Source organism: Chionomys nivalis, chromosome 2 (assembly GCF_950005125.1).
Source record: "Chionomys nivalis chromosome 2, mChiNiv1.1, whole genome shotgun sequence".
Lineage (NCBI taxonomy): Eukaryota > Metazoa > Chordata > Mammalia > Rodentia > Cricetidae > Chionomys > Chionomys nivalis.
The window spans coordinates 123,885,792-123,906,460 of record NC_080087.1 but is presented as its reverse complement, the minus strand read 5'-3'; the positions used below and the strand labels follow the sequence as shown (position 1 = coordinate 123,906,460).

At 47.9% G+C, this 20,669-nt stretch overlaps 1 protein-coding gene across 1 annotated transcript in view; it reads right to left on the bottom strand.

The window, feature by feature from the left end:
* Positions 1-9,114: 9,114 nt before the first annotated feature.
* Marchf4 (membrane associated ring-CH-type finger 4) overlaps positions 9,115-20,669 on the bottom strand; it is a 140,760-nt gene continuing 129,205 nt past the window's right edge. The window contains exon 4 of the mRNA XM_057761922.1: positions 9,115-9,635. Coding sequence (XP_057617905.1) covers positions 9,268-9,635 — 368 coding nt within the window. The 3' untranslated portion in view covers positions 9,115-9,267. The remainder of the gene's footprint in view (positions 9,636-20,669) is intronic.

The following is a 20,669-nucleotide window of genomic DNA, read 5'->3' as shown; positions in this document are numbered from 1 at the left end:
GAAGATGCTCCCAGCTGGCCTGCCCAAATCACTGCCCATCTGTTGCTATCTTGATGTGTTCTGTAGCGGAGCTGTAGCAGGGTAAACAATCGTTTGCAGTCCCTAGCAGTGGCCTTGTGATGCGTTTCTTATTGAAACGATACAAAGGAAACATCCAGACATTGGTTCTGAGCAAGCTCCAGGTTTTCCTGATGTGAAGGAGGGAAGTGACTGGAGCCAGGTCCCCTTCTTTACTAGACCACCTGGTGTTGTGAGGTGACAGTCGCAGGTGACAGACCAGCATGCTGAAGATGACAGAGCAGATGGACAGAAAGAGGTTTGATTATTAGTGGCAAAACCTATTGTTAGTGGCAACAAGACCGAGCCAGAAGGTGCCTACTCTGGACAGCTCATTATAACTGAAAAAAAAAAAAATAAGCCCTTACTGTGAACTCCTCCTGGCTGGGCATCTGTAACATGTGGCTGAATGAAAACTTAAGGTTAGTTGGATTTCAGTACCGGGTATGCACGTCTGCTTTGATTTAACCTTGTTTTTTATATGCTATGGTAATGATATAATAAAATGGTAATGTAAGCCATCATTCCCTGTCAAGTTTGTATGCATTATCTATGAGATTTACAAAAGTTCTAGCAGCAAACTCTTTATTTTCAAAATGAGAAAACCAGTCATCAAAATGCAAAGGATTCTGACCCAGTTCTGTTGGCTTCCACGCCGGAGCATCATGGTTCCTGCTTACTATGATAAGAACAATGTGGTCAATAGTCAAGTAGCCTGGGGTGTTTGCAAATGCACAACGTGAATATAAAATTTGGGTTTAGTTTTTCTTCAAACATAAGCACTGTGAATAATGTCCCACAGGTTATGTTTCTGAATAAGCAAAATGACCCAAGGCCTGAGTTTAAGGACATGCCGTGGTCAGTACCAGGAGTGTAAGGATATGCTGTGGTCAGTACCCAGAGGGTAAGGACATGCCATTGTGGTCAGTACCAGGAGTGTAAGGACATGCCATGGTCAGTACCCAGAGGGTAAGGACATGCCATGGTCAGTACCCAGAGGGTAAGGACATGCCGTGGTCAGTACCCAGAGGGTAAGGACATGCCGTGGTCAGTACCCGGAGTGTAAGGACATGCCGTGGTCAGTACCCGGAGTGTAAGGACATGCCGTGGTCAGTACCAGGAGGGTAAGGACATGCCGTGGTCAGTACCCGGAGGGTAAGGACATGCCGTGGTCAGTACCCGGAGGGTAAGGACATGCCGTGGTCAGTACCCGGAGGGTAAGGACATGCCGTGGTCAGTACCCGGAGGGTAAGGACATGTCGTGGTTAGTACCCGGAGGGTAAGGACATGTCGTGGTCAGTACCCGGAGGGTAACCAGAGGGTAAGGACATGCCGTGGTCAGTACCCGGAGTGTAAGGACATGTCGTGGTCAGTACCCGGAGGGTAAGGACATGCCGTGGTCAGTACCCAGAGGGTAAGGACATGCCGTGGTCAGTACCCAGAGGGTAAGGACATGCCGTGGTCAGTACCCGGAGGGTAAGGACATGCCGTGGTCAGTACCAGGAGGGTAAGGACATGCCGTGGTCAGTACCCGGAGTGTAAACGGAGACTCCTTTGTCTTTGGAGAGGGAACTGAGGTCTTACTTTTAGAGTATTTCCTGGTACTCTGACCCTTGGCCCCCACCCCTTCTGAGCCCTTTAATCAGTTATACACGTAGGTCTCTCTGGTTTCCCCTTGGGGCTGTTTCATCATCTCCCCTAATACAATCTTGAAAAAAAATTAAAAGGGCACTCTCAGAATGTGTGTATATGTTTCTGGTTAACTTTGACAAGCTTCATAAGGAGACTGGAGACTAACCCAGTTGTAAATGCTGAACGAAGCCAGCTTGAGCCCTTACACCAGAGAGGGAAGCGATCTCAGGTTCCTATGGCCTCTGCGAAACATCCCATGAGTTTAAACCAAAGCTTTGTATTGGGATTGCTGGAGACCTTTGTATTTCATAGTGGATTTTCAGTTGTAACATTAGCCCACTTCAGGCAACTGTAAGCAAAATGGAGTTCACGGCTAATGCCATCTGAGTCCAGGAGAGCCAGGGCCAGCTCATGCCGATTTGCTCTGTGTGACTCTATAGGACTTTGTTTTGAAGAGAAGTTTTTTCCCCAGGGCATGAAATGATCGTTTCCATGTTCCTGAAATAAGGACTCCCCCTGGCAACTCTTGTAGAGGGGAGCAGCTTTGATAGATTGATCCTGGGGAAGAATTGGGCTAACTTTGATCATATGCCCATTTCTGAACCAATTTCCCAAGATAAGCAAATTCATTGATTTATTTAAGATACTTTAATTGTACAAGCTTGGATCACAGTCTCTCTTCCGTGGCTTGATTGCTTGTAGGAGCTCACCCCTCTCAAAACCACATGGTGTAGATTTGCTGTGGGAACGAGATTTTTTGAGTAAGGGATAGACAAAAACAGTAGGTGTCCATGAAATGATTTGAAGACAGTACCTCGGTCCTGAGCCTTTTGAGGGAAGGACTTGGGTTTACAGAATCGTCACTATGGTTCACTAGGCAGGCAGAGGCTCAACATGCTTGGCATGAACATGAACCACAGTGGCAGTTCTGGACTTACTACACCTTTTCCTGGAAAAGACACAGCATCCTTTACTGTAGGATGCGGGGGGGTTCGCTCTCCAAAGCCATCCTTTGGAATAGCCACTGGATGGGACAAAGGAGGCGAAGTTCCAAATCCAGCTTTTAGACAAGACGGTTCTTTCTGCCTAGTGACATCCGCGACCTCAGGAACTCTCTGGCCCTCTCCACTGTAGCCCGATTGTCCTGATGTCTTCGTAACAGCACAAGGCTGTCTCGGCGCAGGCCTTGCCTCAGCGCACTGTCCCACTGATGCATCTGTTCACCCGTGCTTCTTCCTGTGTGTGCGTCTGTGTGTTGCACGCATGCGCGGCTGTCATCCTCGGGGTAAAGGAAGATAATTGGAACCCTGCCACTTACACAGCCACTCCTCGTGCTTAAGTGTCATTTGCTTTTAAACACACAAATTTCTTGGGAGAGGAGTTCTGTTGGCTTCCCGACTTACAGCCAGTAAGGGTGAGCTTGTGGGGCAGGCTCTTTTGTGAGAACCTCAGCGCCTCTGACTCAGGTCTAGGAACCAGGCACCGGGACTCTGGACAGTGGTTACATCTCATTCACATCATAGCTGTTTCTCACCAGGTTCTCATTGAATAAACTTTAAGTTGCCTACCAGTTTCCAGTCAAACCGTTAAATGTAACTTAAGTGGCAATATTTAGGGTAGACGGGAGAATCAAGGTGGGTGAGAATCAAGTCTAATATCTGGGCTTAACATGAGGTCCAGATAAAGAAATCGCTAGAATAGAAATAATGAAATTCTAAGCTTGGGAGATTCTAGATTTGGAGGAGAGGGTGACCAGGAAGTTATTTAGGGTTTGGCTGATAGAAATCCTGGTGAAGGTGTCAGGTTGGAGCTGACCTGAGCTCACCCGGATGGAATACAGATAATTGGCATCCGGAGACATCCAGCTGCTGGAGATGCTTGCATTTGGAATGTTTACAGGCCTTTCCACTTCTCTAAGTGGCAGTGTAACGCAGTGTTTGTAGCCGGGTGTAAGGTGCCAACCAGCTGAGGCGTGAACTCCAGTTCTACAGTCCAATTGCATGACTGTAACCACTACACCTGCCACACCTCCCTTTCCTCACCCGACTTTTGTGGCCGATTTTGGCAAGCAGATTACTTAAGATGTTGGCAATAGAGCTAGGCAGAAGGAAAGCACGGTGCAGTTAGCAACTTCTATTATTTCTCTGTTGAGAAAGGAAACCATTGCTAGACACAGATCTTGGGCAATGACTTTCTTGTTTAATAGATGCAAAGACAGATTGCCCCCTTTCTACAGTGAGGACCCTGAGGGTTCTAGAGCCACGGCAGTGTTCTGTACCTCGATGCCACGGGCCAGGTTCCACCTTTTCCTCTCTAACTTGGTCAGCAGAGCACCAGATTGGGAAGCAACCCTGAGGGCACTGAAGAGTCTCTTGAGTTTAGGATTTTTTTTCATCTGTAGGCACAGGGTGGACCTGCTTCCTTCTGCAACGATAAACCCTCCTCATCCCCACCTCCTCCTTTCCCCTAAACGGCTGCTGAGCTCTGACTTAGAACTGGACGTGATACTGGACATGCTGGTTTGCGGTTATAAGAGGCACGTTTAAGAGGAGGGAACACGTCTCAATGGTCCAGGTTCGAGAACCAAGTAAAGTCTACTTTTTGAAAGTCCAGCAAAGAGAAAACAAGTGGCCTCTCCTTCCAAGACAGGCTGCCTTCAGAGGACACGAGGCGTGTCTGAGGTCGGACGAGGGAGCGAGGACAGTGTGTTCTTAGCTGCCAGCTGGCACCAGACAATGCAGCTCAGACTCTGGGCTCAGAACCGCAGCGAGGCCAGGCCTACATCCTCACCATCTGAGCCATCTTAGAGCTGCCCTCTACCGTGTAGTGTGCACAAGCCTTTTCAGATCCCTGTCCATCATTCCGCCTGTAAGAGTGAGAGAGGGCCGTGTGGGTTAAAGGTTTTAGGACTACATCTCTGCTACTGGGTCAGACCCTCATGGGTAAGATACTCCTTGACCATTTGGTACTAATAACTGGAGTAATTTGAGATGAGATGATGAGGGAAAAGTGGAAAATATGTTTTTTTTTTCTCCTTCCCTTATCTTCTGTACAATAGAACGAATCCTGTTTGGAGAACACATTAGTACCCCGAGGGGTTGGTTACTGTCATATCAAATCTTTACCCTCAGCGACCTAGTGGGTCACAGAACAGCACAAAGAACTAGCAGGAACTTAGGGGCTATGAGGTGATCTGATTATTTTAGTCAAAAATGTGTGTGACTTTAGCGTTTCTGTGCTCCAAGGTGGCAACAGATCTGATTCTCTCCAGAGAATTATTTTATAGTTATACCAATAATAGTTGCAGGCTTTGAATGCTCATTAGCAATCCTCTCATAGAAACAGCCCCTCCTATGTGTTGTGACTGGGGCTAGGAACCTCAGCCTGCCGCTCTGTCAGTCCTGGGGAACCAAAGTCAAAAATCCAGGTCCAGATGGGTAATTTATTTTTTTTTTCAGCTTCCCCATAAAACCAAGCCGTTTGCTCGTGAAAGTGTGTTTTAACTACATCCACTGACCTTTCAAAATCCCCTAGTTCCAAGACATGTTTAATTCTTTAATGTATATAAGCTCCCATTCAACTACGATAATTGTCTAGATAAGATCAGGAATTGATTTTCAGATAAATTCTGCATTCCCCCCCTCCCCAGAAGAGACAAAAATGTTTATTTTTGTTTAGCCCCAACTTCCACAATCTCCACATTTTCCCTTGCAGACTCCTACTGTGATGGTGTCTTTGTACCAGCTGGGTGCAAATTTCCCTTCCAGTGCCCCCAGCTGCCTGGGGAAGCATGGTGGGGTTAGCTATGTTTCCAGCCAGACTACCTAGGCAGGAATAGTAATTGGTGGCCTTGGGCAGGTTACTTCTCTCTGCCTCAGTGACTACATCTGCAGAACGAAGATGACATCTACCTGACTGGGTTGTTGTGATACCAGCTGCTATATGTCAAACATTTAATTTGCTGCCTTGTGTATAGTAAGATCTCCGGATGTTAGGTAATGTCTTGTCCCGTCCATGGTACCTATAAACCGCACTTCCTGAGGGAGGAGGAATTTATCCTTCTGTTGGGCAAAGCCAATCTGACTTCTCCTTTCTACCCTGTAACTGACCTGACAAGCAGAGTATATGTTGAAAGAAGAGGGACCATGTCACCTGGGTACTGAAGTAGGGAGTACCACCTCTGCTCTCCAGCACTGCCTCGCTCTTCCAGAAGAATCTACTGAACATCACAACGTGCCAGGCCCTGCTCTAGGCCCTGATTGGATAGCAATCAACAAGACAACTCGGGGCTTTTCTGTCTTAGCTTGCATCACTGAGACACCACAAAGTCCAGCATCTTATGAGGTTTCTCGTCAGTTGCATCTCTTTCAGTACAACACATAGGAATGATGATTCTTCAATCCCGTAGTAACCATAAGACACTGAGGCGCCCTGTGACTCGCAGAGAGAGCACGGTAGTCTCCTAGTTCTGGTGATATGCAGAGGCCACTACATTTGAACATTATTTTGAAAGAAGATAATCCACATAACAGGAAGCTGAAGTTTTCTTAAGTATTTAGGTGAAATGACCTGTTCTGAACCACAATGAGACCCCAAACCCTTCCTTTATTTGTTTTTACTTGTTGCTGTTGTTTCAAATAGTGTCGCATGTATCCCGGGTGGGCCTTGAACTCTGTGTAGTTTGAACTCCTGTTCCTCCCGCTCTATCTCCCGAGAGCTGGGAACACACAAACATGTGGGGTTATACCTGCTGCATGCAGTGTTGAGGATTGAACCCAGGGCTTTGTGCATCTAGGTAAGCACCCAACCAACTGAGCCCCAGCCCTTCAAACCCTTCGGCTGAGACAGCTTAGTTGCAGCGTTGGGTTTCATTTTAGTTTTATGTTTTCTAAGTCTCTGGGTTGTAAGATTCTTTGGGAAGTAATCTTGGCAAAGTACTCCCCTGCCAAGGGACCTCCCGCTAGCAGCTACTCTTCCAACTATCATTACTAATGGCTAATGTGTGCTGCATGTCCCACTGATGATGCTCTCTGACTGTCTGTCAGTCTCAAGGCAGGAGGGATGGGGTCAGGGTGAAGGGAGGAGCCATCTTTGTTACTTGAGATCTGCCCAAGCCTTCCCTGACCCTAGTTTGGGGGCTGTTCTCTGACCCTCAAAGGAAAGTGTTCAGGGAAACCTGGTCCTACCCCCCCACTCCTCACAGTCTCTCTGCCTCTTTGAAATGGACCCGATGGGGTAGAGCTCCCTAAGATTTTTCTGGTACTAATACTTCCAGGACTCTTGGACTGTAACCTGGGAAAAGTTGGAGAGTGGTCTTGGTTTGGCCTGATGGAATCCGTTTGCTAAGAAGAAAAAAAAAAAAAGCCAGGAATCTCAGTGTTTTGATGTAGGTTTATACGTGCACACCATGTACATACATGCCTCATGTGTACCTATGTTTCAATACATGTATGGACGCATACTGATGGTAGCATCCTGTCTGCCCTAACGTCTGGTTCACACACACACACATGCACATACACACACATACACACACCATCTACACAATGCATCACGTGTACCTATGTGTCAATACACGCATGACACATGCTGATGGTGGCATACCTGTCTACCCTAACGTCTGGTTCACACACACACACACACACATGCACATACACACACATACACACACCATCTACACAATGCATCACGTGTACCTATGTGTCAATACACGCATGACACATGCTGATGGTGGCATACCTGTCTACCCTGGCCTCTGAACTCGCAGAGAAGAAATAAAAACACTGAACTCTTGCTAAGGGAGGCGAAGCACAGGAACAGCGGCTCTCACTAGAGGACAAGAAGAGAAGAAGAAACCATGGGAAAGGGACACGAGCGGTTGGGAAAGAAAATTTATTTCCAAGCTTTTAAGAGAATATTACAAATAACAGAGAGTTTTAAAAAACCCTAAAAACTAGTTTAAAAAAGTACTTGAGAGTGTCCATTTAATACCCAAGGATGGCGTTTCCATTGTGCAAGGAACTCTGCAGGTGACCACCCAGTGGCCTTGCCTGGTAGGGCCCCGGATCACATCCCAGATCACACAGATGGGCTCCTGAGACAGTGCCCCCTGACTGGCTGCACAAGCTGGACCAAGGTGCACATAGCACTGAGCACAAGACAAACTGCTTCTTTAAGAGGGTACCGGTGCCAAGCCACCAGGAATACTTAGATCTGTATTTACTCCTTCCTTGAGATAACACAAGCCAGCATTACCCCACACTGCAGAACCAGGTAGCAGGGTCTGTGTGTGTATGTGCGTGTGTGTATGTGTGTGCATGTGTGCATATGTGTGTATGCATGTGTGCATGTGTATGTATGCATGTGTGTATATTTGCATGTGCGTGTATATGTGTGCATGCATGTGTATGTGTGTGCGCATATGTGTGTGTATGTCTGTATGCGCATGTGTGTGCCTGCCGTTGTAAATGCCAAGGTCAAAAGGACATGGTACTACATTATCCTGGTCGTGGGTAGGGCTTAGTAATGGGGCGAATTATCCCTGGCCTGACATCTGAAGGTTAATTCACAGCAGCAGATAGGTGCTTCAGATACTCTCAAGAAGTCCATACTTCCTTCTGCATACGCACACACACACATATGTACACATGTGTGTGTGTGTGCGCGAGTCCTCCATCCTGTAAACATCTTTGAACCAAATCACCATAAAACAAACAAGGAACAGAAGATACCCATCTCTAAATCTCAGCCGCCTTCGAGCTCACGGGACACTTGTAGTAACAGCTGGGAAAGTTCTCTCTGAGGGAGGCAGCCCCTTCTCTCTGGCCAGGCATGTCAACAGCTCCCTTCCTGAACCGCCTCTTGGGGGTCCATAAAGCCATTTGAGTCGTTGGAACTTTGCAAAGTGCAGAGGCCCCCACCAAGCAGGGTAGGGGTACAAGCTCACAAGGTCCCACTCTCTCCCTTGGTGCTGGGAAGCATCACCCAGGGAGGAGTAAACCCAAGGCTGAGAGAGAGGTGTGGATTACAAAAGCCCTTCCCTGGGTGGCCTTCGCTTTTTCTCTTTGTTGCCCTTTCACCTACAGGTACAGCAGGTACCTCAGGTACTGGCCACCATTTTCTGCCCAACCTTTCCTGGGTGCCTTGCTACTTGTCACTCTCCAGGGAGGAGTGTTTCCTTGGGGCAGGTTCCGTTTATCCCACCTACCCTTGTAGAGTTTGTGTTGGTTTTCCCTTGCTGTGAAACCAACAGGCTCCAGCTGGCAGCCTCGCCTTTGCTCCCCTCTGCTCCAGGCTCCTCCCCTTTGCTCCCCTCTGCCCCAGGCTCCTCCCCTCTGCTCCAGGCTCCTCCCTTTTGCTCCCCTCTGCTCCAGGCTCCTCCCCTTTGCTCCCCTTTGCTCCCCTCTGCTCCGGCTCCTCCCCTCTGCTTCCCTCTGCTTCCCTCTGCTCCGGCTCCCTCGAGGCCCACCACCCACTACTGGACTTCTGCCTCCCATCCCTGCTCCCTGGGCCCCTCCTGGCCCGGCCTCTTTCCTGCGGTGTGGTGTGTGCGGTCTCAGTCTTCCTCCGGGCCTCCTTTCACACCGTGGTGACTCTCATGACGAGTTCTCGGCTGCTGCCCTGCGCGCTCCGCGGTTCATGAGGTCTCAAGTGACTCAGGATGTGCAGAATGGTGTAAGCACAGTGGTGTTGGGACACAGGGCCCGAGGGATGGCTGGCGGCCCTGCTGGGGCCCTCCTCACGGGCTGGGGGGCTGGCTGCCTCCTCTTCCGTGGAGGGGATATTGGCTTGGGTTGATGAGGAAGTCCGTAGGTTTGTCCTGCCTCCTGATTTTTGATCCTCTAAGTCCTTTGTCTTGTCATAGTTCAGCACTTTCCATTGCTGGTTGACAGCCTGCCAGCGCTTAAAGATGCGATATACCGAGGGTCCTTCGTGGATGATGAGACCTAGCAGGAAGAGAAGACAATGGCTAAGTACAGAGGGTCAGCGGCTGTAGGCGAATGCCACCACTTCCTTGACTTACTCACACATACGCACGCACACACACACGCACGCACTGGAGAAGCTGCTGTTTCACTGTGTTGATTTTATCCCAAATTTGCCTTCCAGCTCCGAGCCACTTGGTTCCAGAGCCCCTCTGGGTTCCTGGGCTCCGTGAGTCATCAGAAGGAAGAAGGTCATGAAATAGTCAGGATCTGCATGAAGTGCCTTCACCTCCTTCTGCTCCACCCTGCCCCCTTTTGGGCTTGATACAATCAGATTCTTCAGTTAAGTCATCATGTAAATATTTTTCCTCGCTGTATTCACGACACCCTGTGCTTAGCAGGTGTTGCCTTTAAAAGGCAACCTAAGTGAACTCCTGTGGTCAGTCCAATCCCGCTGAATGACATCTGAAACTTCACTCGTTGGCGCTTTGCATAGCCTATGCTACTGAAAGACAAATCCCTCTGGCAGAGCGAACATTCCTGCAGTTGTATGGGCCAAATGAAATGGGAGCCAATGGAAACGAGCCACACCTAGCAAGCCACACACAAACGAGCCACACACAAGGCAAATGGCCATCAACTGGAGACTTTACAAAGCACTTGGGACCCTGCAGGGCCTGAGACAGGAAGTCTTGTCCTTAAAGAATTTACGTTTAAGTGAGGAGGCACATATAAGTCATGCAAATAAGCCAACCAGATTCTTTTCTTGTGCGGGCACATGCTGGGAGGAAGATGAAATGGGGTTAAATAGCCCTTGACTGTAGACATTTGGAGTTGGCTTAGCAAGAGGGAAGAGAAAGGCCATGACATTGAGGCCAGCATGCCCAGCACAGCACATGCACACAGAGGCAGAGAGAGGAGGACAAGGTAGGCAGAACTCCAACTCTGACCGTGTCTTAGATTTTATCCAGTGTGAATTGTCATCCCCTGAGGGGATTTAGAAGGAGGAATGGCATTGACAGGTTTGCTCTTAAGGAAATTCACTAGTGCTCCAAAAGGGGCAAGAATAGAAATCTAAAATCAAGCAGGAAGCGACACCCTAATTGAAGCTGAAAATGGGTGGCCAGTGCTAGGGACACAGCAGTGGAGAAAGGAGACGCCTTTCGAGGCAGATTGTGGGTTGCAGGTGGAGCTGACAGATTTGCTGATAAATGAGCCTTGGGCACAGGGAAGCATCTGAGTAATTGCCCTAGGTGGGTGATGAAGGTGCCATTAGCGGAGATGGAGATAGTCCCAGGGCTGGCATGTGGATCTGGATGGTGGTGGTGACTATTGGTTCACTGGGGCTGCCACAGTATGTGTCCAGAAGGTGATAGGTGGCCTGAAGTGGCATAAAGACATTTGCTTACAGTTCTGGGGTCAGGGTCATGGGCTAAAGTGCAGATGTCGTCTATCGGGGTCTACTCTTCCGGAAGGGTTGGGGGGAGAATGTTTCCTTACTTTTTCAACTTCTAGAAGCAGTTATTGCTTCTCCCTCTTACACCTCCACCCTCTTCCTTCCGCTGTCATATCTATTCATCTTCAGATTCTTTTCTTTGATTCTCTTACAAGAACTCTTGTGATAACATGGAGAGTCGACCCAAATAAGTCAAGATAATTTCCTCACTTCAGGATATTCAAATTAACCTTTCCCCCATTTTTTTTTTTATTTTTTATTTTTATTTTTTTTATTTTTTATTTTTTTCGAAGTCCTGTTACAAAAGGTCAACAGTTTCAGGATGAGGCCCAGAGTGTCTTTGGGGCCATTGTTCAACTTACCACAGTGATTAACAGTCTTGTGTTAGTTGTGGTGGATTATCTGCTAAAAACATCTAACTGGTAGACCACAGGGCAATGGTATAAATGAAGCTGAAGTCTGGGCTGGAGACAGACTTTTGGGGAACAGAGATGGTGCTGTGGTTTGAATAATCCTCTTTAACGCTCAGATATTACCCGTAAGTTAGTACTGGAAACTGGGGTGTTTACAAAGTGATTAGGCCATGAGAACTCACTCCTCACGAACAGATGGCATGCCTTACAAAGAGCCTGCACAGGTAGTTGGTTCTCACTTGTCCTATTTTGCTCTATGAGGGTATAGCAAGAAATCTCTCACCAGGGCTGGGGACATGACTCAGTGGGCCAAGTGCTTGCTACGCATGACCTAAGTTTGCATCCCCAGAACCCACTCAGGGTCTTCCTGCTTGCAAGCCAAACAGTTTGCTGAGTGCTCTGATATACACCTCCCAAGCATGCTTTAGCATCCCCTTTCTTGTCCTGAAGAAAAGTTCATATGATATTAAAAGCTTGATGTGTGTTTTTTAATTAATGGAATGCTTTAATATGTTCAATGCCTCAACCTTCCTAGTGCTGTGACCCTTAACACAGTTCCTCATTTTGTGACCCCAACCATAAAATTATTTCATTGCTGCTTCATAGTTATATTTTTTTGCTATTGTTATGGATCACAATGTTAACATTTAATATGCAGGGTATCTGATATGTGACCTCTCAAAGGGGTCACGACCCACAGCTTGAGAACCATTGCCTTAGTAGATAGAAAACAAAAGGGGAAATCACTTGTAAGAAAACAATAAAGAATTCAATGTAAGCTCTAGGGTACAACTGCAATGGGAAACAAACCACATGGAAAGAAATCATCCAGAGTGAGGTATCCCAGCTGCAGAAAGACAAATACGATCAATGCCTTGCTCAACTATCACCAGAGTGGCTTCCTCCTGCAGCGTGGGAGCCAAGGCAGAGACCCACAATTAAACATTATGCAGACCACTCAGGCCTTAATGGAATCTCTTCATCAAGTCCCTCCCCTCAGGGCTTAGGGAACCCCACAAACTGGGAAGTGCAAAGAGCCAACAGGGGTGGAAGACACCAAGAAAGCAAAACTCTCTGAATCAATAGGATCAATGCATATACGAACTCACAGAGACTGAATCAGTACACACAGGGCCTGCACAGGTCTACCCTGGGTCCTGTGTGTGTGTGTGTGTGTGTGTAAGTGTATGTGTGTGTGCTGTATTATGGCTTCCAATCTAGTGTTTTGATGGAACCCCTGAGTGTGCGAATGAGTGGGTCATTGATCTCTTTTCCTTCTGTTTGTTTTGTCCAACTCTGATGTGATAGTTTTCATATTATTATATTTTATTTTATTATATTTTATTATAATCCTTTAGAAGCCTGTTCTCTAATGAGGGACAGAAAGGGGTGAATCCAGATGGAATGGGAGTTGGGGAGGAACGGGGAAGAATAGAGCGAAAGAAAATCTTAATTGAGACACCTTGAGAAAAAAAAATCCACTTTCAATAAAAGGAAAAAATAACGGGGAGAGAGAGAGAGAGAGAGAGAGAGAGAGAGAGAGAGAGAGAGAGGGAGGGAGGGAGGGAGGGAGGGAGGGAGGGAGGGAGGGAGGGAGAGAGAGAGAGAGAGAGAGAGAGAGAGAGAGAGAGAGAGAGAGAGAGAGAGATCAAGCCACACATTTCCAAGATGCCTCCAAGAAGGCTGTATACTGATGTGTGAAGATGCCGAGGTGGGAACGGTGGGAGGGCGTGTGTGAGTGACGTGCAGAAAGGCCAGCGAGGGCAGCCAGCAGCCAGCAGCACCAAGGGCTAAGACTGTAAAGGAAGAGGGATGCATTTCAAAGTTTTGGAGCTCCTGAGGGCGGGAGAAGCAAAGACATCGTGGATGGGTATAGTGGCAGGCAGTGAGATGCCTGCGGACACTACTTCTTGGCCCCACAGCCTGTGAAAGAGCACCCACCAGAGAGACAGCTACGAGGGAGGCGGTTCCTCAGAACACAGCTGCCTTGATGAGAGAAGTACCCAGAGTAGTCACTGATGCTGACCTGTTGTCCAGGGGTCACCATGGAGAGGCTAGGGCAAGGGATAAGCAAAACAAGAAGAGGATGATTGTCCTTAGAATGAAGAGGTCGGAAGGCTGAACCTGTGTCACTGGGGAGATGACTGGCCAGGAGACACAGACAGAGTTTGTCCTGCAGCCATGGAAACCCCAGGACAAGAGCTGGCTCACAGGGGCAACATGGACTAGTTACCCTCACCTCCTCAACAGCCCAAGTCCTGCATGGGAACCCCTCAGAGCTTCTCAGCTTCAACACAGACTCTGGGGGGGCGGGGAAGAGTCACCTCTGCCACTTCTCCCAGCATCCAGCAGCTCCCCAAATTGCATTTCTCTCTATGCCTTTTCAAGAGTTCACTGAGAGACACTCTGGTTCCTAGCTCTGGGTAAACATCTCTCTGGGGGGAACGCAGACAATAGTTTTAGAGGGAGCATGATTTCCTAATGACCCCTGTGGACCCCTACCCAGTGTGATGGGTGCTGAACATTGAGGCTTCCCCTCTGTCCCCAGAGGTGCCAACTCCCATTACTTCTGCTTACTCTTACATGTATACCTAGGCACCATTGGCACTGAAGTCATTTGTTCATCTGTTTGTCCCACATGCTGCCTGTGCCTTTCTCCGGGCGACAGGCTCTGACTGAGTCTCCATAGCTGATGTCGCACCAGGAACATCACAGAGGCTTACTAAAGAGGAGTGTGGGCCTGAGGACAGAGAATCGGGGGGCTTTTGAGGCCCCAGACAAAATTTCTGGCTGGAATCTCTACACTCCATTTTTAATTAGCTCCTCGATCAGACAATTTTACTCTGATTGAAGAGGGTGCCTTAAATTTTTGGTTTGAATACCGCCTTTTAATTGCCTGTCTAGTGTTCAGGCGGTAATTAAAGCATTTTAATGGCTAGGCGGCTGAGCAGGGAGCAGTGCACCTGTTTTTCTAGATAACACTTATTTGGAAAAAGTTGGAAAAACATAAACTACCTCATTCCAATTCTCCCCCCTCGGCCCCTCCCGACTCTTGCTTCACAAAGATATTTACTGTTTCCCTGCATGGAGGAACTTCTTAAAAACAAGGACGATGAGTCTGGGCTGTGCTGCTGGGCAGTCAACAAGGAGGCAAAGAGAGGCGAAGGGTAGAAAGTGGCAGTGGATGGAGAAAAAGGTGGAGCTCAGGTAAGCAGAGAACTATTGCTGACGCGCTTGAGATATAGGGGCGGGGATGGCACTCTCCTGGTCCCCACTGTGGTGGTGCAAGCCTGAAATCCTAGCCGTGACAGGTGGAGGCCGTAGGTTGGGGAGCCTAGGTCATCATTGGCTACACAGAGAGTTTGAAACCAGCATAGGCTTCACGAGACCCCTGACTCAAAAACAAACAAGAAAAAAATGTAAGGAGGAAGAAAGGGAGGCAAGAAATGTATTTAATTTTAACTGAGTCCTTCCCTGGGATTTCCCATGCAATTTAACAGCTCTTGAGCAATTCCTTGCAATGTACCCAAATCGTGACTATATTTGTGGTAAATCCTGCCTTAGAAGAACAGACATTTCATCTCTCTAATGTGTCTCCAACTTTGGGCTCCCCTTTCTCTCAGGGATATAGGTTCTAAAGGTTGCTAGACATGTCTCTCTCCCCTTATCCCTATCTCCAGCGGAGATAAGGAAATGGCCTTTTGCTTAGACCATGAGGAATGGAAGAAGGCTGGTCACCACCGTGAGTGGGCAGTCCCGCTTGCATAGCTCCTCCGCACCCTATAACCATAGCAACAACAACAAGTTCTCTAAAAAGCCTCCCAGCCTTGCTGCATTTTGACCATTAGGTTTTTCCTGTGAGTGGAGAGACACAACTTCACCCCATGCCGTCTCTTCCGAGTGCCCGCACTGTATGTCTCTGAGCCCCTGTCGTGGGGGTGGGGTGCGGTGGGGGCACAGCCTTGCATCCCACCATGTGTACAATAACAGGTCATGCCAAGTTGATCAAGAAGTCTACAGGAAAGCTTCTATCTCTTGCCAGCGTTCTGGCTTACGTGACGTAAAAGTTGTTGACAATTCTGAGATGGTGCTTTTGAAATGTAGGTATATAGCAGAATGGTCAGAGAGCATGGTGAATTACCATGGCTCTGTTCCCAGGAGAACTGACTCAGTTGGTCTGGGGCCAGGCTTGAGAATCTGCATTGCACAGAAGCCTCCGGTGACTCTGATGACGCCCATGGTGGCTATGATGAGCAGTACTGCCTTGACAGCATGTTTATCCCTGTAGACTAGGCTGGCCTTGAACTCAGAGATCCTCCTGTCTGCACCCCCTGAGTGCTGATATTAAAGATGTGTGCCCCCATCTCCTAGCTAGATTTTTATTTTTCAAAAAGAGGAGGAAGAGACTTAGACAGTAAAGTGTTTGCTATTCATGGAGAACTGAGTTTGTGTTCTCAACATCCGTGCAAAAGACATGTGACAGATGCCCATGATCCCAGCTCTGGGACACACACACACCCCATAGTATATACATACATATATATATATATACATTATATATATATTTATTGTATACACACACACACACATATCCTAGACATGGAAGGCTCCCTAGGGCCTACTGACCATCCAGTATAGCTGAAGTGCAGGGTCCAGATTCAGTGAGAGACCTTGTCTCTAAAAAGGTTGAGAAACAATCGACATTGACATTCTGGCTGCCACATGCATGAGGACACACAAGTATGCACACCTGCCAATGATCATGTGTACAACCATGTGTGTGTGTTTTTGTGCGTGTACAAATATGTACATATAAATTTGAAAAAAAAATGCCCTCTCCAGATGCGACAGATGTCAAAACATAAAGCAATGTTAGAAATGGTCACTTCCTAGATCCAAAGACCATTGGTCCCCACAATTTAGAGTCAGCTCCCCTGCCAGTGAGGTTATATAGAGCAGCAGAGTATCTACCACTTGCAAGCCTTGTGGCTTCAGCAAGGGATTTGATCACTGCGGGCCTCAGTTTCTCATCAGCAAGGTGGAACTGGTGTTCCCCTCCTCGTGTTTTTATGAGAGGGATCCCGAGTGCCGCACTTGGCAGGCATTACCATTGAGGTTACATGAAGTGGGACTCTGGAGGGAAAGCCAGGACACAGCTATGTCTTCTTCCCCCTTCATTGCCTACCTGTCGCCATAGGTGTCTGCTCTTCTGTGGAACCCTTCTCCTTCTCCATTGTGAGGGGGAGCTGTTTATGGAGGACGACAGCTGTGTGAAAGGCGCTCTAGACACCAACTGGCTCTCCAGGAGTGGAGTCAGCTCTCCCCTTGGGGCCTCCCTTCCCGCCATCAGAGTCACCCCTTCCCTCGAAGGCTTCCTATATTAATTGTTTATTTCATTTCTGGGACCAAATACCTGGCAAGAAGCAGTTTAAGAGAGGAAGGGGCTCCAGCACACTGCATCCGCAAGGAGTAAGGGGGTGCAACTGGAAGCGAGGCGGGTCTATGATGCTCCAGGCCCTCTTCCAGGGACCCACCTAGGTATTCCAGAAAAGCTGCCCCTCCTAAAGGTTCCACATCCTCCTAATACAGCACCACCAGCTAGGGCTCAAAGGTTCAAACACACGAGCCTGTGGGGATACGGTACTACCTCTTCCAGACAGTGGTGAGGTATGACCTTATGTCTCTCCCCGAATCCCCACCCACTCTCAAAACACTTGCCTTCCAGATTTCACCCCTCAAAGACCAGGTCCTAGAACTCACACTAAAGGAAGTAGCAGGCACACATAGGAGAAATATGACCAGCTACTTTGGTGGGCTCAGAGGATTGCTTCTGGGAGAAACCAGACTGGCATCTAGCTGCTAAGGCTTCTCCAGGATCTACCTTCAGGCTTCTCACAGCATGGCCAGGATGTACTCCTGAGGGCCTGCCCAAAGAAGTGGTGATGGATTGACCCGGGTGCCTCACTTGGGCAAACTCATTTTGACGTGAAGGACTCCAGCAATACAGCATCAAAGGACAAGAGATGCCAGGAGTGTTTGGTGAGGGACAAGGGAAGCTCCTTTTCCTTCCGTGTCCATTACTTTAGTGTCTGTCAGTGCCTGGGAACTGAAAGGGAGTGTCCCCTTGATGGGACTTTTGCCGGAGCTCTCATCCTAGCTAGGCTCCTGATGGGTCCGGTTGACTTTGATCAAGGTACAGAGTGTGTCTTGAGGCTTCTGAGTGGGAACCATTGCCACCCCTCTGTTTCCCAGGGGCAATGCAGACCTATGAGAAGCCGCTTCTGAGGAAAGGAATAGAGAGTGGACTGCCTGGGGGTAAAGTGAGCTTTATGCTACTGGACTGGACGGGGGAGAGAGAAATTTGGAGCCTCAATGGGCACTGGTATCACTGAAGGGTTCACTTCTGTACTGACCTGTGCAGTTGGGGTTTTTTCTGCAAGGTTCCTTTGTAAAGCTGTGGGCTCTGACTGTGGACATGAGGCTTGGCATTCTTCAGCTGCACTGGGTGGTATCAATGCTTAGAGGTGATGCTGAAGACCATGGTGATGGTAAAATTCATGGTGATGATGTCAGTATTTCCTGAGTGCTTACAATGTTCTGTCACTCCAAAAGGGCTTTGCAAAGTGAAAGATTCATCACAGAGACTTACCTATGAGGGGAGCCATCTTAGCTCTGTTTTGTAGAAGAGGAAACCAAGCTCAGGGATGCTAACCATCTTGTTCAATGACCCACTGCTTGTCTATGAAGTGGGACGTCACCCTAGAGTATCCAAACCAGAGCAGTGCCCCATGACTGACGCTCCTTCCTCCTCCATGCTCCAAGTCATGTGCGCAGCTCTCAAAACACTAGTTTGTTTAATTCTATACGCGTATATACAATTTCTACTAGCATTATTGATAAGATCTCTTGCACAACACGTGTTTTAATGTGTGATGCACTGCTTGAACAGCAGCCAACGTGAAATTGTGTTCTAGATCAAACACTCTGCAAGGGTCACCTCTATTCTTGGCTTTCCCATCAGGAGGATGGGTGCTGTAATTGCAGCCATGCCATAGAGTTGCATGGGGTAGAGAAGATTAAAAAAAACCAAACAAACCCTACAGTATATGAAGTACTTTTTACAGTACTTAGAGCGCAATGCATAATGAATGCTAGCAATTGTTTTATCATCGTTAGTCAATAAATATCACATGATTTCATCTTACATAGATAATAAATAAGTAAATATAACCAGCTATTTTTGGTGCGGCTGGGGACGCCAGATTGGCAAAGCCACCTCATGCTCTCCGGAGAGATGTCTTCATGCTTCCCAGGCACAGCCAGGCTGTGCTTCACATATGTTATTATAAATTTAAAAAGTTGTTTGTGTAGGCAGACATACCAAAACTCTGTGTTATTGTTCAAACCCAAAATGTCCCCTGCAGGCCCTCAGTCCCCTGCTGGGGGTGCTATTTTGAAGGCTGTGGAGCCGTTAGGAGGTGGGGCTTGGCTGGCATAAGTAGGTCATGGGGGAGGAAGGCTTTTAGGCAGCATGTGCCCCCATTTCCAGCCCGCTTTCCCTGCTCCCTGTCTCCCATCATATGAACAAGCCTCCACCGCACACTCCCACTACAGTGGCGAGTCACCCCACCACAATGTCTCCCCTGCCAGGATGGACTGTAGCCTCTGAAACCCCAAGCTGAAACAAGCATCTCTGGTTTAGGTTGTTTCTGTCAGACATTTTGGTTACAGCTCTGCAAAAATAACTGACGTGTTCTGTATCCATGGAGAATTTGGGTTCTTCAAATCCTTGAGGCTTTAACAGACGATAGTTAGGAACTAGGGTGTTTTTCTTTCGTCTGACTATCACAACTCAGAACATTTCTGAAGTTACTCAGCAGGGTGGGCTTGCAGTGATAGAGATGGCTAGTATCCACGGTTGTCCCTCCGTATATAGCTGCCACTGGGCAGGACTTGCCTTTCCTAGGAGAACTAGGAGAGGCCACATCCCTGGTGTGAATGTGAACAGATTCTGGCCAATGTTTAGGAAACAGGCATTGAATGACAAGTGTTAGAGGAGGACTTGCTTAATTCACGGTCAGTTTCCTACTAGACGGACGCAAAAGGCTTAAGAGCCTAAAGACCATGGGGCTGCAGAGTGAGAGGGGCTTGGATTCCTGGATTACTGTGTGAAGCAGAGTCTCTTGCTCTTCTGGAACCTTGCTGGGTTAAACCACTGATGGTTGCACGAAGTTGGTTACTCAAGTTACCTAACAAATACACCTTCAGAGAAAAGCAGTTTGTGGCTCGATGGCATGTGTCATGGCATCCCCAACAGGTATTAACTGGTTTGAGCATCTATGCTATTTATTTTTGGCTGGGTCTGTTCTTTATCACCAGACCACTAATGGACAGACACAGCATCCCTGAGTCATCATCCTCACTCCAATGGCATCCAGCAACCTAGCTATGGAGAGAGATGACTGTACCCAGGAGTCTCCAGGTGGTAAGATACGAGTCAACCTTAATCCAGACACTGGACAAACTCCCTGCTGACAAGAGTCCAGGCCATGCACTCTCTCATCCCTTTGTGAAGCTGATGCTTCTCAGTCCAGCTCGGCATTCCTGAGGAAGCACCTTTGCGAAACACCATCATTTTACTCGGTAAGTCACTTCTCAACCCTAGGCAGGGTATGAGGAAACCATTTGTAGAGAGGAAATATGCCTAAGGCCATAGAGGTTCTTAGGTGACATCTGACTTTCCTCGATTCTATTGGACCAGGCTGCCACAGCTTTTTGTCCGGTGTCCAGGGAAATAACAGACTAGATGGGTAGAGTCATTTCTACCCAGAACAACTTCATCAGAATTAAAATTAAGATTTAAATGTATGTGTTTATTTGTGTGTGTGTGTGTGTGTGTGTGTGTGTAAGCATGTGTGTGGAGGTCAGAGGACAAATGGTCAGAATCAGTTCTTTCCTTCCACCTTCTGGATCCCAGGGTTCCTTTACCCACTGAGCTTTCTCACTGGCCCTAAAATTAGATTCAAAACTACAAATGTTTCACAGTCTTTTTGCCCTTCTCCTACTCCCAGTGAAATCTCTGTATGTTTTCTGGACAGGGGCTAGATATCCACACATCACAAGATGGAGCCTCAAGGGACCACACAGAGAAGAAACTATGACAGCAGTTGTTTCCGTACCCAATGG